The 27655-nt window shown below is 39.8% G+C and overlaps 1 protein-coding gene across 2 annotated transcripts; it reads left to right on the top strand.

Moving 5' to 3' along the window:
* Rint1 (RAD50 interactor 1) lies at window positions 1-27655 on the top strand. Of its 2 annotated transcripts, XM_089637839.1 has the most exons (15): window positions 1-395; window positions 494-735; window positions 971-1126; window positions 2653-2831; window positions 3653-3754; window positions 3937-4148; window positions 5023-5263; window positions 6499-6673; window positions 7545-7749; window positions 9114-9246; window positions 9877-10004; window positions 13654-13805; window positions 14979-15156; window positions 16277-16398; window positions 26443-27655. In XM_089637839.1, the coding sequence occupies exons 1-15, from the start codon at window positions 255-257 to the stop codon at window positions 26654-26656; spliced, it is 2580 nt and encodes an 859-aa protein (XP_089493965.1). In that variant the 5' UTR covers window positions 1-254; the 3' UTR covers window positions 26657-27655. The 2 variants fall into 2 exon arrangements, with proteins under 2 accessions (XP_089493965.1, XP_089493966.1); XM_089637840.1 differs by lacking the exon at window positions 3653-3754.

Raw genomic sequence — 27655 nt, 5'->3', positions numbered from 1 at the left:
GGTGCGATAAGAGTTTTTTTTATAATGGCAGCACAATACGGTTGCTGTCACTTGTATGTCAAGTTTACGTCAAATAATATTATAAAATAGGTTATAGTAGTTGGCTGGGTTTGATTACATTGTTCTATAACATTAAACATATTGATTTAGAATATTTGAAACTTGATTTAGAATCAGAAATCTACGAGTTTGTGAAATGATTAAGTAAACACAGCTATTTTTTATGACATTTACACAACCACATCATCGTAAAAATGAATCAAATCAATGAAGAACGAAAGAAAAATGTCATTTATGAATTGAATTTGAGTCTTGGTACAGATCTTAAGGATTTCGATAAAGTTTATGAAATAAGATCGCAGCTGTTGGCTAAAAAAAATGAGTTGGAAAAATCGGTGAGTTACATACAAATGAATTGTTTTTGAAAAGTGTCGTAATGCTATGTTTATTTTCGCTAAAAGATGATATTTTATTCTTTCTGAATTTATTTTAGCTTTCTTTGGCAAATTGCGAAGTGCCTTCCAAGGTGTCTGCCGCAATAGCGAGAGCTGAGACGGCGTCGGAGAAAATAAAGAGTTTTAAAGATAAAGCGACCATCGCTTGTGAGAATAATGAAGAGTTTATTAAGCAAATGGCGCCCACAACGAAGAAACTTAGTCATTTGGTTAATGATATACGGCGTCTGGAGGCTACTAAAGAATATTTGGAGACATTGCAAAGTGTTGATATAATTAGGTAAGTGGCCGTTTAAGTATTTTTTGGGATTACTATAATGCAAAAGTTGTACCTATTTATTAAATAATTAATTATTAATTTTCTTGTAATAAAAATTATATAATTGTGTGTAAAATGAAAATCGTTAATTACAATTTTTATGATGCATTAATTATGCATTCCACTTTCTCTAGCTCATGTAATTAAATGTATCACTGTAAGTAGTGTACTATTGTATTGTCTCTTATTTTTTCAGTTCTGATTTGAAGCACTGCACGGACTCAGAGCAGAGTGTGTTGTATCTCCAACGCCTTTATGAGCTGCAAGACCTTTACAACACCGGCCATCGCGGAGTGTATATCTCTGATACCACTCACTATTGGTACAACATTCTCAAAGACAAGTTTTCAAAGTAAGCCAGGAATGAAAGAAATCGTTTGTGATCCAATAAATTTGGGAAATTCTATTTAGATGCTATGTTACTTTGGGAAATTCTATTTAGATGCTATGTTACTTTGGGAAATTCTATTTAGATGCTATGTTACTTTGGGAAATTCTATTTAGATGCTATGTTACTTTGGGAAATTCTATTTAGATGCTATGTTACTTTGGGAAATTCTGATTTAAATGCAATGTTACATTGTATTAATTTGGAAAATTCTGATTTAGATGCAATTTTACATTGTATTAATTTGGGATATTCTGATTTATATATATATATTTTTTTATTTTTTTTATTGTTGATACATTATTTTACAATATTTCATATTTTAATTCAGTAATGTTGGCCTCACTGGGTTGTTTACCCGTGCTGAGGCCCCCATTTTATAATATAAGAATTTATACATTTAAAAAAAAAAGAAAAACAACATTAAAATAAAGATAAATTTAAACTAAAAATAAAGATTAAAAATTAAAATATAATTATCACACTAAAAGAAAAATATTAAAAGAGAATGTAAATCGGCATTTATAATGATTTATGTGTTTGTGCGTGTTGCGTGTTTTTTTTTTTTTTTTTGTGATGCGTGTATATGTTTTATTATTTTATGTTATAGAATTTGGGTAATATTGTCTTTTTGTTCTTTAATCCATTTTTTATTTTGTGTTTGAATTTATTTTTACTTTCCTCAATTTTTGTTTCAATTGGAAGACTGTTGAATGCTTTAATGGCGTGGTATTTATGGTGTCTTTGTCCAAAGGTAGTGTTTACCGTCGGAGTTTTTATGTTTTCTTTGTACGCTTGTCTGACCGGTCTATTAGTGATATTTTGTGTTTGTTGGGGTTTGTTTTTTTGGTCGAAAATGTAGTTTAGTAGTGTTTTAACATATAATTGGCGTATATCAAGTACGTCACACCTTTTAAATATTTGGTCTGTGTCGGTTAGTTTATGTTTTTTGAGTATTACCTTTAATATCGTTTTCTGTGCGATTTCTATTTGAGTGATAGCTGCGTTTGTTGCTCCTCCCCAAGCAATTATTCCATATTCTATTATTGATTGGCATAGTGCAAAATATATTGTTTTCAATTGTTTTATTTTATATATGTTTCTTATATTTAGGAAAATGTGTATTGTTCTGAGGAGCCTATTTGTGATTTGTTTGATGTGATGTGTCCATCTAAGATTATGGTCAATTACGATTCCTAGATACTTTATTTGTTCTGTTTTTTCTAGAGGGGGGCAATCGCAGATGTTGGTGTTTATGCATTCGTGTATTTTTATGGTGTTTGTATTTTTTTTTGGCTGTCCTGTGTTAGTTATGCTGTACGTTGTGAATTTTGTTTTCGATATGTTTAGTGTAAGTGTATTTGAGTCCATATGCTATGTTACTTTGTATTAATTTGGGAAATTCTGATTTAGATGCAATGTTACATTTGGGAGATTTTGATTTAGATGCAATGTCACATTGTATTAATTTTTTTTACATCCTTTTGCAGAGAATTTGAGGAGTGTCTGAAGCAACTCCAGTGGCCATTCACTTCAGCTACCATATCCCTACGCCAACCTGTTACCCCAGAGGTTTTGATCAAATTCAGACAAATATCTCAGTTCTTACTACAAATACAGATGCCTCCATCCATTGGTGCATCTGCAGATGCTGCTACGGAGGCTCATGGTAAATTACAAATTGATTGTAAAGTTCACAATCATTATTGCTATGATAAATTAATATTTGGCTCAGGGCCGGCCCTGCACATATTATGATTGAAGACTCAACATGAAGAGTCGCTTCTCAAAAGCCATACCTAGCATCATATTTTCAATCATTTAAAAAATTATTTATGCAAAAATGTAAACATAATCTATAACAGGGTAATAATTCATATTTATAATATGATATGTAATAACATTACTATATATAATTATTTAAAGCTGTACCCCCATAAAAAGCTTCGTTTGTGTGTATGGCAGTGGGGTGTTATTTATTAAGTTTTATGAGAATTTTTTTTTTTTAGTTTTAATTTTCTTTTTTTGTATTTTTTTAAAATTATTTTTATTTTTTATCATGTATCAACAATACATTTTTTTAGCGACATATAAAACATTGTACATTTAAAATATTATGGTGAATTTATGCATAGTAATGGTATTTCGTAATCCTCCTCACTAGGATGTCCTCTGCTGAGACCCACAAGAGTTATTTAATTCTATTTTATTTGTCTTCTATGTTTAGTCTAGAGCAGTGGTTCTTGACCTTTTTGGAGGTATCGAACCCCACCAGTTACATATGCGCATTCACCGAACCCCTCCTAATTTGAAAAATAAAATTCGATTTTTACAAATTCAAAACATGGTATATATTTATATACTATAGGTGTACAAAATGAAAAAAAAAACAAAGATCAAAACATTAAATTTTAATGGTTAAATCAAAACATGAAACATATTAATTATTATTTATTTTAAATCAGTGTGACTTCTGTTGTTGCCTTTCAGAAACCAATTCAAAAATTCGCGTCGGAAAAAAGTCGGGGGTCTTGACCTCCACCGAACCCCCGAGACTGACTCACCGAACCCCTGGGGTTCGATCGAACCCAGGTTAAGAACCACTGGTCTAGAGTTATTAGTTTTTTTTTTTGTTTTTTCATGGACATCTTTCAGCTAGATTTGTATTCTTGATTTGTACTCATTAAACTATTCTATTAGTTTTATATCTGTGGAGTTTTGTTGCAAAATAAATGTAGTTTCTTTGTCCAATGAATATGTGTTGCTTGTTTTAGAACAATACCCGAGCCTGCCTGTCAGAATAATGCTCCGGTCTCTGAAGAAGCGCTTCACCTTCCACTTCTCCGGCAGCCGCAAGACCAACCGCCTCGACCGGCCCGAGTGGTTCATGACGCAGATTCTGTCTTGGCTCCGGGACCACTTGCCCTTCGTGGAAAAGCATCTCCAACCTGTTGTGGACGGATTGGACATGAATATCGATGTCCAGGTATTCTCTATAATTCCTATTCTTGCTTAATATTGCTTTTTCTACGTCACTCTACCTCAAATCGGTCATAGGTCCTACTGCTCACGACTCCGTTGTAACTTCTCTTTCTGTCACATGCTCTGTTATTAGAAAGATGGAGAGGTTAAAAATAAGCCATTGGTATGCCTATAAATTTTAGAAAGACTGTATCATAATTGTGGTGAGTAAATGTTGCCTTTACAACAGGTCAGAAGCTCCCAATAAATAGTTACCACTTAAATATAGTAACTTTTCCACACTATGATAATACTTAAATACAGTAAATTTTATACCTTATGATGTCACTTAAATACAGTAACTTTTCCACACTATAATATCACTTAAATACAGTATCTTTTTCACACTATAATATCACTTAAATACAGTATCTTTTCCACACTATAATATCATTTAAATACAGTATCTTTTCCACACTATAATATCACTTAAATACAGTATCTTTTCCACACTATAGTATCACTTAAATACAGTATCTTTTCCACACTATAATATCACTTAAATACAGTATCTTTTCCACACTATAATATCACTTAAATACAGTATCTCTTCTCACTATAATATCACTTGAATACAGTGAGTTTCTATTCATATTAACCCTTCGTAATCTACACATTTTTTTATGCCGCCATAGCGGCGCCAATGTAATTCTAAAGGTTGTGTAGATGTATGTATGTATGTAGTTGATTATTACTTAGGGTTTGGTGTATCTATAAGCACTTTAAATTGTCTCATTGGAATGCTTTCATCCCATTCCTTCCAGTGCTGTGATTTGACCCACTTTTCAATATCAAGTCAATGTAATTGACCTGAAAATCTTCTTCTCTTTTATTCCCAGCATGAATTCACCTGCGGCCTGCTGCGTCTAGCTGTAGATCGCCTCCACGTGTTGTTCGCCACAATAGTGTCGGATGACGTGCTGTTCTCACATGCGGTAGACGAGTGCCTCGGATTCGAGCGCGAGCTGAGAACGCTGGTGGGGGAACTGCCCCCCCTGGAGAAACACACATGTCCCCGGGTCACCTCCGTGCTGACGGACGCGCGATATCTGCAGAGATGGCTGGCTGTAGAGAAGAAATGTAACTTAAATTTTTATTATTATGTACCTATATTATTATTATTGAAAATATATCTACAAAATGGGTTGTCGTTAGCAGTAACGCGATACCGAGGTTCTATATTATCGATTTTTGTCACAGTGTTTTTATATAGAGTCCATGTTTAGGCTCCAAACCTATGGCTAGCATTACACTTGTAAGTTTTTTCGTAAATTTACGACTTCTAGCCAATGGGTGCATTGGATTTTCAAAATGCAAGATGCCCATTGGCTAGAAGTCGTAAATTTACGAAAAAACTTACAAGTGTAATGCTAGCCTATGAGTAATATGTAGTAGTATTCATTTTTTAACCTTTTCACCGCATTCTTGATGTTTATAGGATAACGGTAGAATGCGGCACTTTTCATGATATTCATACATTTTCTATAAAAATTAAAGCATATACACGGTGTCCAGAAACTCGTAGTACAAGCGGGAAACTGGAGAATCTACACCACATGGGGAACCCAAATAAACATAAAGTTTTTTGATTTGAGCATTTTCACAAAAAAAAAAAAAACCAAAAAAAAATATTTTTCGGATATTTTAGGGTTAAAGTTTTTTCTGGTGTTTAGGGTTGAACAACAGATGTTTTAACCCTGCAGAGCAGAAATATTTTATGATTACACCGGATTAAATGAAGGGTGATTTCAAAATAATGCTTCAAATCCGAGTTTTTTCATTTGTTTTACTTTAAAATAGTTTTAATTAGTTGGGTACTTTGATCTTCAGTAATAATTTAAAAGAATTTTATTAAAAAAAAAAAAAAAAACAACTTCTAACTCGATTTACTCGATAACGAAAGCTCAAATAAAAAAAAAATATACTACAAAATCGACTCCAAATGTGATGTAGATTCACCAGTTTCCCGCTTGTACTACGAGTTTCCGGACACCCTGTATATATGCGCAAATGATGGCACATTTTATTCGCGCACTCACATGTGCCCGTAGCGGCAAAGAGGTTAAATGCATATATTCGGAGGTGTTGAGTAATCTTCTTGGAGCAAATGGTATACTTTTTTTTTTAGGTATTTGTGACCATTTCTTCTCAACTTATTTGTGAGAGTTCTTGAAATTGGTTACATTAATATAAATCAACCATTTCTTTGCACATTTTGAACTATTCTATTTGACCTATATAATTTTCACAATAATTATTGTAAAAAAAATCATTTCCTTTCTAAAAAATCATTAATTTAAAAAAAAAAAAAACAGTTGCTATACAGAAGATAGACGAGATGCTGAGTGGAGACGATTGGCTCCAAGTCCTGGGCTCCCATGATGGCTCCGAGTCGGAGCCCGAGGGTATCCCCCAGGGTGCGGACTGGCTCATCTCCCTGCTGCACACTGTCCATGATCGATACTCAGTGTTACCGCAGCCGGGACATAGGTAACATTTTTTTTAATCAATTTGTTTTATGTATTGGGTTGCCATTAATGAATTTTTTACAGTTAGTAAAATAAGTCCTTTTTTACTATGTGTTAATTCTCACTTCTCAAAAATATTGAATTTTGTCTCTTCTTTTGACAGTTAATATGTTTGATATGTGAAAGCTCTTAGAAATGTCGCGAGTTGAAAATGGTTAGAATTTTCGAGAAAAAAAAGATTTTCTGCTTCAGTAAAACAATTAGATCTATTTATTTATTTATTTCTCTCGCGGCATATGTAACATTCATTTACGCTTTATAATGTCCATATTAATGAATGTATGTATGAACATGTATTTTTTAAAACTTTTTGTTTATTGGGTTAAATGTAAGAAATATGATGTATCTATAAACTACACCATTTTTACTTTATATTTCATTTGTACAAAAAAGGTTTTTTGAATTTGCATTTGCATCGAAATGTCACGTGGTAATAAGATAAATAGTCATTATTTTTGCTTCACCCAGTACATCACTTCACAAGCAAGAATCTCTTTTAAATGATACCTGTATATTTATTATTATAGTAAGCATAGATATCACAATGGAAGAAATGTACATGATCTGATCGCTATTCGGTCATGCTGTTTTGTTATGTGACTATTGTCATGATGTTTGACGGCTGTCATACTGTTGTCATGATGTTTGACGGCTGATCACAATTTGATCGAAAGCCGAAACGGTTCGAGAATCAGCGTTTAGCAGGAATAACATAAGAAAACTTGGTGATGATAAAAGATGGTGCTGACTGCTGATCATCGATTTGATCGTCATTCAAATGTAAAGGTGTTTGAAATTTCCCCGCCCTAAGATTTTTATGATTTCCTTTGTAGGTTACAGTTCCTTGAGCTCCAGACGGAACTGTGTGAAGAACTCCGTGTGCGCCTGACGCAGCTGATAGGCGAGGAGCTGCACCGGGGCAGTGCGGGGGGAGGGGAGGGGGGCCGAGGTCTGGAGGGCGCAGCACCCAAGCTGCTGGCGCTTCTGAATGTGGCGCATCACATCAGGCAGGCTCTGGTGGACTGGTCACACTCTGTGGTAAGGGATTTTTGTTTTGATGTTTTTTGGACTCTTTGTGTTTCATCAGCAAGGAGGCTCACATGCCACTCGCATGTATGCAATACAAAACACTTTTTTAGTAACAGATCGTATTGTTTCATTCACTTTGTACAATTGACACTTTATAATCCTGATAAGAGTTATAGTTATACCGACACAAACTGAGTGTTGTTCCAAGGACACCTTTTTTAGGAGATCTTTGGTGACAGGAGTGATATATCCTAAAATGAGTTGAAAGAGAATGATTTTCTGAAATGAATTATTATTACAAAACTCAAAAACTAAGCTTTTGAAAAGCAAAAGTATTCATGCACAAAGAAGAGATATAAAATGATCAAATGTGTCCATTCATATTTTACCTTTTCAACCTATTGTTTGTTTCCATATATGCATAAATAAAAAGTAGATCATGCACACAACATAATATTTAGTCAAAATGAAGGCATAGCCATTTAATAAATTAAAAATAAATAAAGGCAACCAACATTCCCTTTTCTTATACCTACTGTATTTAATATAATGCCAATGCATATAAAATGCTGAAAAATGGTTAATAGATCAAGATTTTTTATATTGATTTTGTCTCGGAACACCTATACATTAGTGTCCATTGAGTGTGTGCGTACCTTTGAGTGTGTGTGTACCTTTGAGTGTGTATGTATGTCTATGGATATGTTGCCTGTGTTATATCTATCTGTCTATGAATTTTATGTCTTTGTATTGTAGTTAGTTGCAATGTTATTCTTCTATCTCTATTTTATATATTGCGGTTTCTCATTATGTTTGTGCTTTAGTGTTATAATTATTATTGTGAAATTGACCTGCTGACAAACTGCTTTGGCAGTTAGGCGGGTGTTTATAAACAAGTCAAAATGTACCTCATGTTTATGGTCGGTAATACAGTAAGTTCACAAAGCACTTTTTAGGGTGAATTGCTTAACTCTTGACAGGCCAAGATGTCAAACAAAACGTCTGTAACCAAGTGGGTCTTCCCATGCATTTTTCCGTCGTATGGGCTTTTAAACTATAGAAATCCCAATTATTCAGTCAATTATTAATGGTAACTTATATATTTGCGCAGAAATACGTAAAATACTAAAATGATGTCAAGTATTTAAGCTAATATAAGGAGGATAGTAATTTTGGGTACTACCTACTCCGCCACTTGGCTGCAGGATAGTTAATTAAAAAAAACACAGTATGTTAATTAGCACCTACAATAGAAATCTATATTTTGGTAAAACTGTTATTGGTTGAGACTTCGCTAATTATAGATCATCAGCCTCTAATAATAAAGGAGTTCAACTCAATGTATAGTCTAATCATTCGAATTGTTATTTTAGCCTTATCTCCAACTCCACTACTACAAGAGACAGTTCCGGCACTTCACAGATCTACAACATATGCCCATCCCCGACCTGGACACCACTCCCACCAGAACTAATGCGTACACTCTCAAGTCTCCACACGGAAGAAGTGAGTTTTCCGCAACAGACATACATACATATTAATAATATATTATATTATTAGATCAACATTGTATCGATACTAACTGAGGACGGTTCATGCAGACATCTCAAGCTTCTCTATGGTGCGATGGGCGGTCATCTTGGACTTTTCCGCCACCTCAAATACTGTAGAATAGTTATACATAATACCTCCGATTTCCGACGTTTCCCATACATTCTGATGACATTATGCTACACTAGCACCTCCTAGTGTCACAAGTTGTGAGGCTTGGTTTGTTTTCATACATTTGAATTGATTTTAATTATGCGATGCTATACTAGCGCCTCTAGCAGCCAGAGTTGCCATCCAATACAAGTAAATATTGTCAATATTTTAGGGGTGTTGGATTTATTATTACTATTCTAGGGTATTTGCCCACATTCATTAAAATATTTACGGCTCTCTGGTATGTTAACTCTCTCTGAAATTATCTCCCTCGTGATTTAAGGGCTGCAGTTTTTTTTTAAAAGAAGTCTAACTTTGTAATAATTTATTTTATTTTTTTGCTAAATATTGATCTAATAAGTTATCAGTACATACCTACCTTGATTACTTTGCTTGCTAATGATAAATACGTTTGATATTCTTCTATTTGAGGTCGCGAAGGTTCCATATCTCTCATTCAAGTGGAGTTGGAAGCCCAACAACTGGCCCAACTGGAAGTTCAGCACCTGCAGCATGAGACACAAGCGGCTGAAATAGTAGAAGGAGATCCACAGAACCAGGTTAATTTTATTATAATATAAATATACCATCACTCTTTCGGCTTCAGCATTTAATATTATGAAAACTATAATAGATCTGAAGAGTTAAATAGAAAGATAATATGATTATTCATATAACTGAAGGATAAACATAGGGTTAATTATTTTTTCAGTATGTTCGTTGAGTACTTAATCACTGTTTATCGATTTTATCAATATGGCAATATTGGATCATGAAAATTTTTGCTTTGTCCTGCTCCAAATTCAAACCACTTGCGGGGGGGGGTATAACTACGATTTAAAATTGGAACTGTGAATATTTTCACATATTGAGTTTTTCATTGGTGTACAGTATAATAAGTAGGCTCCTAATGAGCATTTTACTGTCTATATATTGGCATATCTATGGTTTTTTAGGACCAATTTGTTTCATACAAAAAGCCCGAAGATATCGATCTATTCTCGGTCCACCATTAGAACAACCCATGGACGCGCATGTCTCCGCCCCTTCTCCCCACTGACGAGCGTTAACACATTCAGACCCACTATTTTAATAAATTAATTATTTTATTTTATTTGTCTACCGACAAATAAAACAAAAAATTAAAACATTTTATGTATTCAAATAATGATGATGATAGTATTACAATATATATTGTACTTTATTTGGCATCAGATTTATCAAATCGGCTAAGAAATCAATCCAAAGTTGAAAATATCATCATTTCGATTACAAAAAAAAATATTAATTTTCCTGAGATGATTCATTTGAAATGTCAAAAGCTAAAAAATTATTATTGTCCTCGAGTTCATCAACAATGTGATCGATATTCTACAAAAATTTTTTCGATACCAATAATATGTCGAACAAAGTTACTCCAATGCTCTGACGTAACTTTTTCGATACCTTCTTGCATGAGTCATCTTACGTCACTATTTTGAAAGAGGTATTGTTTACTTTGACATGCTGTTTAACCATTGACCACATCGTAAATAAAACCGATCAACACCAACATTCACAAATTTTATACATATATTACCTATCTATATCCTTGAATTATAAAAATGCATTGTTGTAAATCGAATAGTCATACAAATAACACATAAATAATGTGTACCTGTCCTTTTTTGTTTTTCGTAATTGGTGATAATGAATTTAGACAAAACATCCATTTTATCACAGGGTCTGAATGGGTTAATTTCTGTAAGCGCGGGCACTTAGAACGAAAGCCAAGGACATACTGAATTGTGAGCGGAGACAGGAATCGCAGCCGAGCGAAGGTGAAGGAACGAAGCGGGGGGGGGTGGTATGCACAGAACAAACCTAATTTAGTACGCCAGCAGGACGTTCTTAACTTGGATCGAGAATAGTGAGTGGTTTATTTATGCACTTGCTTTTCTTAAAAAAAAAATTGTCACTGGACTGGAGTATCGTTTGGTGTAATGGGTCTTCCCGCCATTATAATGAAATTTATGAATTTAAGAACATAAAGTGAAAAAAAAGTTTTCCAAGGGACCGGCCAAAAAAAACTTCTTAAGTGGAATCCAAAATTATCAATTTTTTAAATGAAGATTTTTTCTAGTTAACACGCACAAGTTATTACTCTTTTGTGCTTTAAAATTTCATTGGTAAAATTTATTAAAAATATTTTATTGTTTCTGGCTACAACATCAATACAGTATTGTTTCTATAATAAAAAACTATTTTCGGTTTATGATTGTTTTACTTCTGAAATTCTAAAACCTCTTAAATGGGATGAAGACAATACATAGTAACAAAGTGGTAAATTTTTTTGATTTTCGGTAAAAAGGGACATTATCAGCAGTGGCGGCTAGCTCTAAGTAACGTTGGAGCAACGCATTCCCAAAATTTCGGCCAATCTAAAAATAATAATTATCAATCGACAATAATATCACCGAAAATCAAAGCAAAAAACAGTAATTAGAGAAATACTATATTGTTACTCTAAGCATACAATAAGAATTAAGTTAAATTCAACCGGCTCGAATTTTTGTTCTCTGTATCATGTGTCATAAGTCACGTGATGCGAGTGAATTCCAAATCGCTCATCGAGAAACGTCAACCGGGAATATGAATTATCTATAAGCGCAGATTGTGGATGCTGACCATAGTATTGAAATTTCTTCGAAATGTAAACGGCGCTCGCCAATGCCTCAAACTTTCGGCGAGATGGCGCCACTTTATTTTCCAGCTTGTATACCGATCACTCCAGGAGGTCGGTATAAGCTTCAAAATTGCTGTTTGCTAGAGTCCTTCACCGCTGAAGGTTTATGTAAGGATAGACTGGCAATTTTTTTAGCGCACCGCCCATTTTTGTGAGTAAAAACCACCACTGATTATCGTGTATATTTCGCAATTAGTTTTCGCTTGCGATGGATTCACTGCTGAACTTTTAAAACTTCTTAGGTGGGAAGCAGTTCTAGCTAAAATTTCTTATGTCAGAAAAAATCAATTTTTTTGCAATTTTTTGTATGAAATTTCAAGGGACCGAAAACAAAACTTCTTAAGTGTGAAAACTTCTTAAGTGGGAACTTCTTAAGCGAGTTTCACTGTACTAGTTAATATTCATAAGAAAAAAGGTTGACTATTACCAATTATGCACTTCGTCAAGACCCAAATAAGCCTAACATATTCATCATTCCAGTCACAAGGAATAGAAGCTGGCAAACAACCCGGTTCTCAAGAAAAGTTCTTCATCGCACAGGTTTCAGAAATGTATCAGTTTCTTTTAACGCTTACCTGAAGGTGAATATTGTGGACACTAAGAACCTTTTCTTAAAAAAGAACAGTGAAGGAGCATGTGCATTTGAATGTTTTTCTTTGCTTTTAGCAAAAGGCAATCAGAATTCAAGCTACAAACTTTTTATATTGTAACCTCGCAGGTTATGAGAATTTCAACTGCTCATTTTCTGCCGATAACTACAAAATAATAAATAATTCCCTCACAACAAGGAATTGTGTTTTTCTTTTGCCCTTACTGCTAATATTTTTTATGTGTGCATCTGTATATGTCTATAAACGTTCTTTAACTCTACATGATAATGTCAGATATGTAATTTAACCACTCAGGCTAATGTGTTCAGTTTTATGAACAAACAGCTATTACCCGTAAAGTTAATTTGTTCGCTTTTGGGAACAGCTCATATGGTCTTATAGAAAACGTTGTATCTCCCTCACTATTATGGTGGGAAATACAAACTAAACGGTGTTAGAAAGAGAAAACACCATGCTGTATATTGAAAACCAAAATGTTTGTACACATTTGTTTAGTAAAATACGTGTTTTTATTCATTATCAGTAATTTTAGTTCAGTGTTTAGACGGAAAACCTTAAGGTGAGACATTTTTTAAACTTTTTATGTTTGATTTCATAATTTTAATATTTGAAAAACCATATGTTTATTTCTAATAATAACATTTATTAATATAATATAAAAACAATATTCCTTTTAAATGGATTTTGTTGTAAGTGAAAATACACACAATTTCTCCGACTTTCTGACAGCATTTTTAAGAAATATAACCGTCAATATGCCAGAGGCGTGAGGAGTTAAGTTAATTTTTTTGTGTTTCCATGTGAATTTTGAAGTAAAAGATGCAATAACCTAAGACAGTTAATTTAGTGAAATGATTTGTCTTTATTTTCCAGTTGCTGTTCAAGGAAGAGAGTGACCCGGATGCCGGAGTGTTTGAGGAGATCCCTGGTCTCCTGGAGAGGCTGGTGGATGGAACCTGCACTCTGATCTGCGATGACCTGGTGCTGGAAGTTAAAGCTGCTTCTAGAGATTACCGCAACCAAAAGTAAACCACATATATATTCAACTGCATTATGAATAATTATTTTTTAAAGGTTAATATATCTGTTAGCAAAACTCAATTATCGAATCATAATGCTAGTCTTCTTTTTATATTTATCTTCATGCCTTTCATTTACATCGGTATTTCAACAAAGGGATAGTATATTATTTGTTATTGTAATAATTCAATTACTGGAATGAGATTTTTTATGACCGTGAAACCCGATTCGAATCTCTATCTCTGTTCCGCACCCACTCAACTCCTATGTGCAAGCGAGCGAGAGATGTCGGGCGTATTTAAAGAAAGCAGGTATGGGCAAATACCGATATGCGGACCGTAATAAACATATTACAAGGTTAATTGAGTTGCATTTCAATTTATATTCGATTTTCGTTTAGTACTTTATAGCTTGGTTTGAGTTACTACGTAGAAATTTTTATTAAAATATTTTCGAAGATATAGCGATATAAAACAAATTAAAATTCACGAGGGACCTTTATTTTCGCCCTGAAACAGCGTAGCGCCAGCGCGAAAAATACCCACCAGAAATGTGTTTCCGTTGTGAGTTATAGGACCATTGTACCCATTTATATGTTAATAATAAGGCATGATTCCATATTATTGATTTGCTCTGTAGTTTTCAATTAATTGAAGAATGAGACATGGGAATGATTCGGATTTTGACTATTACATATTCAATAATATTATTTAAGATAAGATATATTATTTTAGCAACATAAAACATAAGAAAATACACAATTAATAAGATTATATTTTGTAAAAAAATGTCTGTATAAGTACATATTTCGAAGTATACTATATTATACGAACAAGCTACAAATATGTATTTACAAATACACGGTGTCCAGAAATTTCAATCCGGTGTTTTAAATCTTAGCAATTTGATTTTTTTTTTAAATTTTTTTGGCAACCAAAGGATTAATAATATTTTAAAGCCTTTTGAACATGCTTCAATGCATTTTATAAGACATTAAATAGCTGTTATGAACCCCCTAGCGACGAAAACTCAAATCAAAAATATTATACTACGAAATTGAATCAATTTATATCACCAGTTTACTGCTTGTACTACAACTTTCCGAATACCGTATATACAGTATATATACACCATCATAATATGTGCAAACATTATATTGTTTGTTTTTGTACCAACAGATGGCACTGTCTTCCCGAAGCATCTGACTGGCGCAGCCGCACCCTTTCAGGGGCCCTTTGTGGGGCGCTCGGAGCTCTGAGCTCCCGCCTGCTGAGGCTATACTCCTCCCTCGTCCCGCAGCTGTTTGCCCCCCTGACCCGGGCTGTTGCCAGGGAGATTGACAACTTTATATTTGAGGTAAAGACAAGCATTTGAAGGTGATTTAGTAAATAAGAAATTAATTTGTCCTCAATTCAAACAGTACAAATTTTCTCCCTCAACAAACTCTTTGAAAGGTCACTCAGCAATGGTTAATTAAATGGCAAATTAAACTCAAACGACTTTCTATTGACTTTCTATTGCTCTATTGACACCCATAATTTTTTTTTTCTTAATACATACATATAGTAATTGTGTACAGGAAGTTGAGAGGAAACGCACACTGAGAAATTTTGAATTTCTCCGCTTATAACAGAAAAATGAAAAACTCAGTTACATGTTAAATATTTTTATTTCAGCAAGACAATAAACTATAGACGACAGGTTAAATCATTGATGAATAAGGTAGAATGATGGACTTTACATGATATAATACGCACAATCCTGGCAAGAACACGAATACGGTCTGTTAAATAAAATAGAAATAAATTCTGCGGTCAAGTTAAGTTAAGGCTGTTACAAATTAGAAACAGAGAGATTCGCACCTATTTTTTTTTGGTTACAATAACGGGTCCTATTTTGTGTTCGAGATGTCATGAAGATTAACCATTGGCATCTCGCAATTTCTCATCGCACCACTTTTTGCTTCTGATTGAGAAATGAGAGCCACAAACTGACGGACATCTTGCTAATATCGGGTATCCAATATATTCCAATCTGCTCCACGACCATTCCCGAAACAGACTCTCCTTGCAACTTAAGTAAATCGGAAACTTATGTCTAATTGAATTGAAATCTGTAAAGTTTTTAAGATTACACTGAACTTTTGGAATCGAAATTTTCAGCAGATAAGATGTTCAAATTATTTATTTTAACTTTTACGTCGGCGTAGGGACTATAACAAAAACGCACAAAAGAATGCAAGAAACAACAAGAAACAAAAACAAAAGATTTCAAACCACCATAGATATTCCACTCGGCCAGCACTCACCCTACTACAGTTTTTCCACAGACATTCAGAGTTTTTCATTGGTGGATGTGGTTAGTCGATTGCAAGAGAAAATTAGAAACATACTTTTCTGGACACAAGGTCTACTGTTCACAGAACTACTAGTGTATGAAGGTAGTATAATGTATAATATAGTTGTTTTTGTAATAGGAGGTGGTAATAGAATGTCTATGGGGCCCGGGAGGAGCCCAACAGTTCCAGTTTGACATGACCAGAAACCTGATGCCCATATTCGCTCAGTACACCAGTTCTCCCGAAGCTTATTTGCCCAGGTATGTATGTCATAATCAAGACTGGGTCGAAGTGGAAGATACTCTCAATGTCACCCTGGCGGGATACCACCAGGCGCATCCAAAACGTTGTCTGAAGTTCTGGATCGGATAAATACTTCCACCTAAATAGATACCCAACCTTCCTCTTTTGCATCTCCATTTCCTTAGAACTTTTCATCCTGATTACATTCCTCCAATGATGCCATAGTTCTACTGCCTTTGGACAGTTGGAACTCTTTTGAATATTCTATGAGAAGTTTTTTTTGTATCTTCACATCATTTTGTGAGCTGTTATCTAACAATATAATTTTAAAATTATTAAAATACTAATTGTTAGAATAAAAGTAATTGTCTTCTAAATAAACCCCCGACTTTGTGCAGAAACGGGCGTTTGATACATTACTGTTGTACCCGACTAAATGTCGTGTGCATACAGACTGAAAAAATAGGGGTTAGTTACACGACTCAAACGACTTTGTAAATGCCAATCAATTGACTTTCGTCCTGAAAAGGACGTTTCTGGAATATACCCGACTTTGTGCAAAATGCAAATCAATTGAACCTCGTCCTGAAAAGGACGTTTCTGGTATATATACGACTTTGTGCAAATGCAAATAAATGAAAGATTGCCTTTAAAAAGGCAGTTAAGTATGTCAGCTTCTTAAGCCACGTGGTGCCCGCCGGAATCTTGTCGATGTAGGATTCTTCAGTTGAAGGAGAAAGGCCAATAAAATTCTCAGAACTTGGCAGAAAGGGGCAGCGGCAGGTAGCTCGTAGATGCGGAGGTCCGAGGCGAGGGTGATCCAATGGAGAAAGAGAATTTAAAATTTAAAATTGGTGCTTTTTGTCAAAGTTCCGACTCGACAACGGCACATAAAAAAAAGGTCGGCCACGGTTCGGCGGCCCGTTTATGGCTTCTCATTGGTCGGATTTCTAAAGCCGTTGGAGCGTACCAGCCAGCCTTGGACCCCACACTTTCTAATTTGCTACCCGCCGGCCAATTGTTTATTGTTTATTTTTTACAAGTTACATTTTTTACATTTCCAGGAATTTGACAATCTTAAAGCTAGGTACACAATGCAGAGTTCCGTGAATGTGGACAATTTCAAAATAGTTTATTAATGTCACATCCACGGATTAACATTATACGCAAACAATATTTATTTATTTCTTATCGTAGTAAATAGTAGCGAAAGATGTAAACAAAAACAATATAAAGTCATTCTTAAATTATAATGAACAAGCGTCCGATATACTCCCCCCGGTGCAGCCCTCTGCGCCAAGCTATTTGGGAGGACGTGAAGTGTTTCGACGATCTGGACGCCCGGTACCCCTGGTTCGCAGTTGGACGGGCCGTGTTGTAGATTGTTCTGGAGTGGTGGATTTTGGGGCTGGCAGCAGTACGGCGATCTTAACGGCTGGCCGCACATATATCCCGGAAGCTGTTTGAATGCGGGCGGTCCTCACTTGACCATCAGCGGCGGGTTTTGCATCGATGACTCGGCCGCGCGGCCAACTATTCCGGGGTAGCGCAGGATCCATGATCACCACAAGGTCATCCTTTTTGATGGGCTCGGCTGGGTGGTGCCACTTCTGTCGGGCGCCCATAGTGGGGATGTACTCTCGGAGCCAGCGCCTCCAAAACATATCTGCAAGTTGTTGCCCGATACGCCATTGGCGGCGGAGACATACCTCTTCTTCTCTTTTGTCATACAGGGACAAATGGGGGCGCTTTCCGGCTGACCCCAGAAGGAAGTGGTTTGGTGTCAAGGGCTCTTCATCTCGTGGGTCAACAGAGACGTGAGTCAGTGGTCGGTTGTTGACAACAAACTCAGCTTCTGCCAGTGCTGTCCGCAGGGTCTCTTCCCTCGGCGCCCTTTCCTTTAAGGTAGCTTTCAAGGCCCGTTTCACCGACCGTACTAGTCTTTCCCAGGCTCCCCCCATGTGGGGACTGAGTGGCGGTATGAAACGCCACTCAATGCCTTTGGTAGCCATGGCGTCCATAATTCTAGAATCTTGTTTTAGTGAATCCAAGGCTTCCCTGATCTCAGCGTCTGCTCCATGGAAATTCGTTCCGTTGTCCGAGTACAGAACTTCGGGCTGACCTCTTCGGGCGGTCATTCTTTGCAAGGCCATAATGGCAGAGTCGGCAGTCAACGTAACAGCAAGTTCCAGGTGAATAGCGCGGGTGGAAAGGCAGGTAAAAATTGCCCCATAGCGCTTCTCCCGGTGTCTGCCAACTGTGACCTCCATTGGCCCGAAGTAGTCCAGCCCACAGTGAGTAAAGGGACGCACATGATGTAACAGGCGGTAAGATGGTAGCGCCCCCATTAATGGTGGAGAGGGCTTGCTTCTTCGTATGCGGCAAGTGGGGCAGTCGTGTGTTATTTTCCGGCTGATAGTGCGGAGCCGTAGAATGAAAAAACTGCAGCGCATCTCCGCCACTGTCTTCTCGGTGCTAGGGTGGTCTCCCTTCTCATGGTAGTGGCGTACCAGCAGCCGAGCGTACGGGTCGTTGCCATCCAATATGATGGGGGTCTTGGCCACGCTCGTGGTCTTTGTCAGGGCTCGTAATCGGGAACTCATCCGCAAGACATCATCTGGGCCGAGGAAGGGGGTCAAGGAATTAAGACGACTGCCAGCAGGTAGCGCCTTTCCATGTCGTATGGTATGCAGATCAGCTGCGAAGGCGTCTTCCTGGGATTTCCTGACCCATCTGATCTCTGCTTCTTTCAGTTCCTCTGCTCGTAATGTGCCCTCGGCGGGTTTGTGAGACCCCAATCGGCACCGCCTGACAAAACGGAGTATCCATGCTGTAGATCGAATTAGCCGGTTCCAAGATGAGAACCGTTCGATTAAGGGGAACGCCTCTCCTGTAGTGGTTATTAGGCCTACATAATGGGGCCTGACCTCCAATACGTCGTTGTCGGGTTTCTTGGTGGGAGATCGCTCCTTTGGCCACTCGCTTTCAGGTGCAGTAAGAAATGCAGGGCCGCAAAACCATCTTCCTTTTGGTGATAGATCAGGCACTTCAGAGTCACGTGTTCCGATGTCGGCGGGGTTCAACTTCGTCGGCACCCACCTCCAGTTAGGTATGCTGGTCATCTCATCTATTTCACCCAATCTGTTTGCCACGAATGCAGAGTAGGCGCGTGGATCAGTACGTAACCAGCACAGAACGGTTGAAGAGTCTGTCCAGAAGATAGTCCGGTTTATTAAAGCCTGGCTTTCTTTTAAGATGGTCTTGGCTAATCTAGCCGCCATGAGTGCGGCTTGCAACTCAAGACGGGGAATGGAGAGGGGCTTGAGTGGAGCCACTTTACACTTGCTGGCTAGGAATGTCGCGTGTAAAACTCCCTGCACGTCTTCTGTGTAGTATGCGACGGTGCAGCAAGCTTGTTCGGACGCATCGCAGAATAGGTGTAACGTGACGCTGCTCTGCTTGTGCCGGAGGGAGCGCCTCGGTACTGAAACGCTGCTCTCGTGAAGCAAGCTTAGCCAATCTCTCCATCTCTCGGCGTGCTCAAGGGTGATCAAGTCGTCCCATCCAACACTCGACCGCCACACAGCTTGTAGCAAGATCTTTGACCGTATTGTGAGGCACGCGACGAATCCTACCGGGTCGAAGATCTTCATTACGATGGATAGAAGCTGCCTCTTGGTGGGCCGTACAGCTTCTTCGGGGCTGACTGCATTTTGAAAAGAGTAAAGGAAGCAGTCAGTGGATGGGTCCCACACTAGCCCTAGTACTCGCTCCATCTCTTTGTCCCCGCTGCTGATATGAACTGTGGAGCTCGCCCGGTCTCCGGAAGGAATGTCAACTATGGCTTCCGGACTGTTAGAGGCCCAGTTCGTCAAGTGGAACCCTCCCTTTGCAAGAAGGGCACTCACGCTTTGTACTAGTGCGGCAGCCTCGCTAGCAGTATCTACCGCATCCAAATAGTCGTCCATATAAAATTTGGAACGAACGGCTGCCGCGGCGGCCGGGTACTCGTGTTCGTATTCCCCGGCAACCCTGTCTCGTACGTACTGGGCGCTACTCGGCGAGCATGTGGCCCCGAACATCATTGATGTCAACTGGTATGTGTCAGGTTCGCGACATGTTGGTGACTTCCACAGGTACAGTTGTGACTGCAGATCATCCCTCCTTATCTTGATGCGCAGGAACATCTCCTGAATATCGGCTGCTATGGCAATAGTCCCTTCTCTAAAGCGAAGGATGTTCCCAAGAAGAGAAGACAGCAGGTCAGGACCGGTGAGCAGCTGGTCATTTAGCGAAGTCCCTCGGCATCGACTGGCAGCATCAAAGACTATTCTAATCTTTCCGGGTTTGTTTGGATTGAGCACCGCAAAATGTGGGAGATACCACTTCCGAGGGGCAGGTGTTGATATCTCGCGATCAGACAGTTTCCTGGCGTAACCTTTAGCTACCAGCTGACCCATTTTGTCAGTATAGGCCACTGCTAGGCTTGCATCTGCTGCCAGCTTTCTCTCGAGGGACTGTAAACGTTTCAGGGCACAGTGGTAATTGTCGGGCAACGTGACTTCCGGGTTTCGCCATAATAGCCCGGTTTCCCACCTGCCGTTTGGTAGAGGACGGGTGGTCTTTTCCATCAGGGCTGTGGCTTTGAGTTCACTCGCATTGACTCTGGCCGCAGATGTTACGCCGAGAGAGTCGACGGCAAAGTTGGATTTCACCAACTCTCTCAGGCGGATGTCTGCGGCTGTCTCCATCTGCAGGGCCAGGGTGGTAGCTGGGCCGTCGCTGCCAGGATCGGTACCACCGTGGGCAATCCACCCTAGTGCGGTCCGCGACACTATTCGCGTGGTGCCGAAATCTTCCCGCACGTCTCTTGATACTATCAAATGAGCATTGTCTTGCCCGATCAGTATCCGAGGGGTGACGCGTCTTCCTGGGACACGCTGCTCCGGTAGACTGAGGTCAGTCACTGTGTGAGCCGTAATATGATACTCATCACTGCTACCTGCACCTCTTATGGTTATTTTCACCCGGCGGGAGTGCAAGTCAGATGTGCACATTCCCTTTGCTCCATGAATTTTTAGCCCCTGGACTGGGCCACTCGCGCCAATTTGTGCGGCAGTGTCAGCATCAATGAGGGTTACCGTGGAGCCTTCGTCAAGAAGCGCGAACACTGAAGCTTCATTTTCATACGAAGTGCTCAGTACTACTGGCACGATCTTCAGTAGTACACGGCAATCCGTACTCTGGCGTCATAGATTGACGGCACCACTCACGACGGTATTCACTGGCGCGGAAGCGGGCGCGGGGTTGTGTAGCAGCCTGTGGTGGGGGGCGCGGCAGCCTCCTACTCCACACCACACTTTAGAGGTGCACTCGCGGGTATAGTGTTTTTCTAGGCACTTGCGACACAAAGAACTCGCGCGCACTGTTTCCCAGCGGAGATCAACTGATTTCGCAAAGAATGCCGGGCACTCACGAGTTTTATGGTTCCCGCCACACTGCGCACAATTAATGTTTTCACTATTGTTTTTGTTTTTATTGTTCACTCTTGAGTTAGCGGGCACATTTGCATGAACTTGTTCGCGGCGCGGGGCACGTGCAGACCGTGCGGGGTCAACCATTCCGCTTAAGGGGATAGCGTTTGCAAAACTTTTCAAAAATGCCGCGAACTGAGTTATGGTGGCGGGAACTGTTTGTCCGCGCACTTCCGCCAACCAGGCTAGTCGCAACGTGCACGGCATTTTAGATGTGACGTCAGACAGCAAGGCAGGATTAGTGAGGTACCCGTCGGTCCGCAAGATTCGCAACGACGCCACGAGGTTCTGGATTGTTCCAGAAAAATCTGCCAGGTCTTCAAGTGATGCTTCGGCGGTGAGATGCGGCAGTTTTTTCACCTTCTCCAGCATCAAGGCAGCAATTGAACCCGAGCCGCCGTATCGCTGCTCAAGGACGGCAATTATCTCGGGGACTTGCGTTGGATCCATCAGCAGGGGGCCGACGGCCTCTCGGGCTTTGCCCTTCAGTGCACGCTGCAACCGAATGAGATTCTCGCTCGAAGTCATCTTGCAGGTGGCCGTGGATTGTGAATATTGGGCCATCCACGTAGGCCACTCGAGCGGGTCCCCCGAGAAGGAAGGTAGGTCCTTGGCGGTAGATTGCCTGGCTATTAGGGCAGCCATTCTTATGTCATCCTCTACGGAGGGACGGGGGCTATCCTCGGATCGCGAGGCGCGAATTGCATTTGTAATTGCAGAAGCAAGTTGCGCCACGGAGTCCGCGCCTTGGTGTGCCCACTCACTTGTGTGTCTAGAAGTCTCATCGGCAGTAGGTGGTGGTGGAAATATTGGTGAGAACTCCTGGCTGGAGGAGGTTTGATGCTGGTAACCAGGATGGAGCTGCCGATTGAGGTGCACATTATACCCTGGCTGAGTAGGTATATCCGCATGGGACAGACTGGCGGGCTGCCCATTCTGCAGGTTGACAGACCGCGGCTCATTGTACGATGCGGCAAGGTGTGTTTGTAGATCAGGGCCCGGCGCATATAGTGGAGGCGCTTGCTGTGGGTGACCGATGTTAGATACAGGTCGTTCAACTATGGCAGGCTGCAATACCGTGTGGCCGACTTCAGGTGCCGGCTGCATGCCGTCGGTATAGCCGTAAACGGGCGTAATGATTGGGGCCGAGTTGTAGGCTGGCATTGTACCCCCGTGAGACACGAGTCGCTCGACTACGGTAGGCTTCGATACCGTGTGGCCGACACAAGCTACCGGCTGCATTCCGACGAATGCCGGGGTAGGGGCCGGGATGTTCACCGGCGTAGTTATTTCATGAGACGCCGCAGCCGGGACGATCACCGGCGTGGTTACTCCGTAGGACACCGTGGCCGGGACGATCACCGGCGCGGTGGTTGGTTGCACAGGCCTCAGGGCCGCCAGCAGGTCTGCGATCTGCTGGGCGTGCTGTTGTTGCATGGCACGCATTTCTCGACGTAACTTCTGGACGGTGTCATCGGTTGACGTAAGCCCAGGCGAAGCGACATCATCGGAGCAGATAGATGCGTGGCTCGGGGCCAGGGGGGCCGGGATAGCGGGGCCCGTGGCAAGAAGGGCCGGGACCGCGGGCACGGCAACATCGAGACCTCGGTTGGCGACAGCGTGCTCAGAAGAGCCCGAGGTAAGTGGGCCCAAGTCTAAAGGTGGCGAAGGCCCATCTGGAGCAGCGGTGACAGCGGGGGCGGGCTGGGATGTCTCTGAGGAGCTCGAAACGCCGCGGCCGCTGCGTAGAGTAGGTGACATCCTTCAAGAAGGCGTGTAGGCGTGTGAACCTGATGATCTGAAGGCGTGTAGGCGTGTGGACCTGACGACCTGAAGGCGTGTAGGCGTGTTGACCTGATGACCTGAAGGCGTGTAGGCGTGTGGACCTGATGACCTGAAGGCGTGTAGGCGTGTTGACCTGATGACCTGAAGGCGTGTAGGCGTGTGGACCTGAAGGCCTGAAGGCGTGTAGGCGTGTGGACCTGATGACCTGAAGGCGTGTAGGCGTGTTGACCTGATGACCTGAAGGCGTGTAGGCGTGTGGACCTGAAGGCCTGAAGGCGTGTAGGCGTGTGGACCTGATGACCTGAAGGCGTGTAGGCGTGTAGGCGTGTGGACCTGATGACCTGAAGGCGTGTGGACCTGAAGGCGTGTAGGCGTGTAGGCGTGTGGACCTGATGACCTGAAGGCGTGTAGGCGTGTTGACCTGATGACCTGAAGGCGTGTAGGCGTGTGGACCTCAAGGCCTGAAGGCGTGTAGGCGTGTGGACCTGAAGGCGTGTAGGCGTGTGGACCTCAAGGCCTGAAGGCGTGTAGGCGTGTGGACCTGATGACCTGAAGGCGTGTGGACCTGAAGGCGTGTTGAATCCGGTTACCAGAAGGCGTGAAAGCGTGTTGAATCCGGTAACCAGAAGGCGTGAAGGCGTGTTGAATCCGGTTACCAGAAGGCGTGAAGGCGTGTGAACCCGGTTACGAAGGACCAATTATGTACCCGACTAAATGTCGTGTGCATACAGACTGAAAAAATAGGGGTTAGTTACACGACTCAAACGACTTTGTAAATGCCAATCAATTGACTTTCGTCCTGAAAAGGACGTTTCTGGAATATACCCGACTTTGTGCAAAATGCAAATCAATTGAACCTCGTCCTGAAAAGGACGTTTCTGGTATATATACGACTTTGTGCAAATGCAAATAAATGAAAGATTGCCTTTAAAAAGGCAGTTAAGTATGTCAGCTTCTTAAGCCACGTGGTGCCCGCCGGAATCTTGTCGATGTAGGATTCTTCAGTTGAAGGAGAAAGGCCAATAAAATTCTCAGAACTTGGCAGAAAGGGGCAGCGGCAGGTAGCTCGTAGATGCGGAGGTCCGAGGCGAGGGTGATCCAATGGAGAAAGAGAATTTAAAATTTAAAATTGGTGCTTTTTGTCAAAGTTCCGACTCGACAACGGCACATAAAAAAAAGGTCGGCCACGGTTCGGCGGCCCGTTTATGGCTTCTCATTGGTCGGATTTCTAAAGCCGTTGGAGCGTACCAGCCAGCCTTGGACCCCACACTTTCTAATTTGCTACCCGCCGGCCAATTGTTTATTGTTTATTTTTTACAAGTTACATTTTTTACATTTCCAGGAATTTGACAATCTTAAAGCTAGGTACACAATGCAGAGTTCCGTGAATGTGGACAATTTCAAAATAGTTTATTAATGTCACATCCACGGATTAACATTATACGCAAACAATATTTATTTATTTCTTATCGTAGTAAATAGTAGCGAAAGATGTAAACAAAAACAATATAAAGTCATTCTTAAATTATAATGAACAAGCGTCCGATATAACTGTTGTGTTCTCACAAATAGTTCTCCAATTCGTTGTGGAAGGAGATTTTAAATAATAGGTTCTTGTGTTTAAATCAGAGATTTATTAATACTTCTTGGATCTACGAACAGTAAGTTTGTCTGGGAGCATTCTCACTGGCCCTGGCGACTACTGGCCACTAGCTGCCATCTTGCGGACTTCCAAGCAAGCTCTTTGCACTGCCCTCTATGAGTGCATCTGTGAAGCTCTTAACTAACTCACTTCTCAACAATTACCTTACCAACAAACAGATTGCAATCTTTAGAGCACAAGTGTTAGGTGGGATTGCTGTCCTTGTTCTAACTGTATTTCAATGGAAGATGCTTCGAGGAACTAGCTTCATTGATCCCTTCGGCAACGGTGCATAGTTGGGAAACAAGCCAAACTTGCACCCAACATTTGTACATAGTTGACATTTGTCACATGAGAACAGGTTGTTTCTACGACTTGTTGTTGAGATCTCGGCATGTCATCATATTTAACACATTTTCGTCGGGACACGGCCTTTGCCGTTTTTCGCGGACAGTCAGTCAACTGCGGGACACGGCAAATGCCGTTTTTGTCGACTGTCGGTTTTTGGCGGGAAACGGCATTATACGGGTTTGTTATCAGCGTGAAATACTATGATTCATAAGTGGAATGGGCTCTTCAATTAGGCGAGACAACCGCAAAAGACTCTTTTTTGACAAGAAGCAATTAAACATATATGAGTTATTGAGTGTGCGCCTTCGACCTTAGGCGACACTGTTCAATTTACGCGATCAGATTTCACACACCCAGTGATTGTAAAATTGCGGGCATGGCAAATATATATCATTATTTATTATGTAACTATATGATATGAATAAACATGTTATCTTTTACTTGGAATTTTCAAATATTGAATATTGAATGCTATTTACTGAATTAATATCAGGTTTTTATATTCAGCTTTGAAATGTGGTGAAATTATGATGAAATCAAAGCAATTATAATTTATTTTTGATGATCAAATGTTATATATGATTTCTTTGAAAATTTCAATTGAAAATATTATTTGGTTTAGAAATAGTGTCAATTTTAGGAAAGCGATATATTTTTGCGCTAATCGCGAAAAACACCCGCTATAGGCTAGAGTCTATTGTTTGAAGCGCCCGACTACAATGTGTTAATATTATACTATTTATTCCTAGGGTTAAAGAATCCTGCACCCTTCTTGGGCTGTTACGTGGTTCTGCCATTCTCCTCCAGGAGGCTCTACTAGACGTGACTTCCGTGGTGGGTGGGGACCTCCTAGGGGACGATTGTGCCCATCGAGCCCTTGCCGAGATATCCGTCCGACATCTGACTGTGGAGGACGCCTTGCGTGTCCTGAACCAGAGGACGGACTTGAATCTTAACCAGTGAGGTCTTTGTGGGCATACCGCTGATGGATCTGTTGTAACCTCACTCTCTTTCTCACAAACGACGCATGTAACAGAAAGAGAGGTTATAATGGAGCTCTCAGCAGGAAGACAATAGACTTTTGTGGAATCGGTCATTTATACAAATTATCTTATATTGGTTTCTGATGCTATAGAGATAAAAGAGAGAATTGTTTTGTTGGTGTGAAGTGTGAAGTGTGCTCAAAGTGAGCTCAATTTTTCCTTATTTTTTGTAAAATTGTTCAAGCATTTTCTAATATTGAAGTTATTTATTCAACAGATATGTAATATAAATACAATTAGTGGCATTAATTTTATTTTAGATCACTCTTTTATTGATTTTCTGTTCAGTTGGTTTACCGCTGATAACTCCACTGTAACCTTTCCCTCTTTCTCATAAATGATGCATGTAACAGAAAGAACAGTTTATAATGTAGCTCTCATCGGCAGGGCCAAATGCCTGTGATCATTGAACAGAAAATCCCTAGAAGTGTAATCTATACAAATTTGAAAGAATTATCCCCATTTTACAAAAGACCTTTCAATCCCCGCGCTGGACTTATCTCTTTAAGGATTGCTCTATTTCATCAGAAGTAAGATACAATTATTTAACTTACTTTGGGTACACACACGCCCACAACACAATTCTATAGTTTTTTTTTATCTTCAGTGCTCTTGTGCTTCATGGATCTTTCATATAAATTTAACTCATTTGGCTTTTTGTTTGCCAATGTTAGTGTGGTTTTTTAAAATGCAAATCTATACTTACATATATTTTTATTTCGATTTGCGACTAAGTACTTTGTTATTACAAAATTACAGCTACAAAACTGTTGAGCATTTAAAATATTAATTATTATTGTGTTGTAATAGTTGCAATTTTCCAAAATACAAACAACATACAAGTAATTGTTGCTGTAGAAAATTGTAAAAAATAATCATTTTTCTTTTTAAATATATAATTTAACTAGATACATTTATA

The sequence above is a fragment of the Hesperophylax consimilis genome, chromosome 12 (genome assembly GCF_061612785.1).
Source record: "Hesperophylax consimilis isolate HC1 chromosome 12, BYU_Hcon_1.0, whole genome shotgun sequence".
In the NCBI taxonomy this organism is placed as follows: Eukaryota; Metazoa; Arthropoda; class Insecta; order Trichoptera; family Limnephilidae; genus Hesperophylax; species Hesperophylax consimilis.
This window is presented reverse-complemented; position numbering and strand designations above follow the sequence as displayed.

Coding starts and splice junctions, on each gene's coding strand:
- Rint1 (XM_089637839.1), top strand. CDS start 255: ATGAATCAAATCAATGAAGAACGAAAGAAAAATGTCATTTATGAATTG. Junction 4,149..5,022: donor ACATGAATATCGATGTCCAG/GTATTCTCTATA, acceptor TTTTATTCCCAG/CATGAATTCACCTGCGGCCT. Junction 16,399..26,442: donor CCCGAAGCTTATTTGCCCAG/GTATGTATGTCA, acceptor ATTTATTCCTAG/GGTTAAAGAATCCTGCACCC.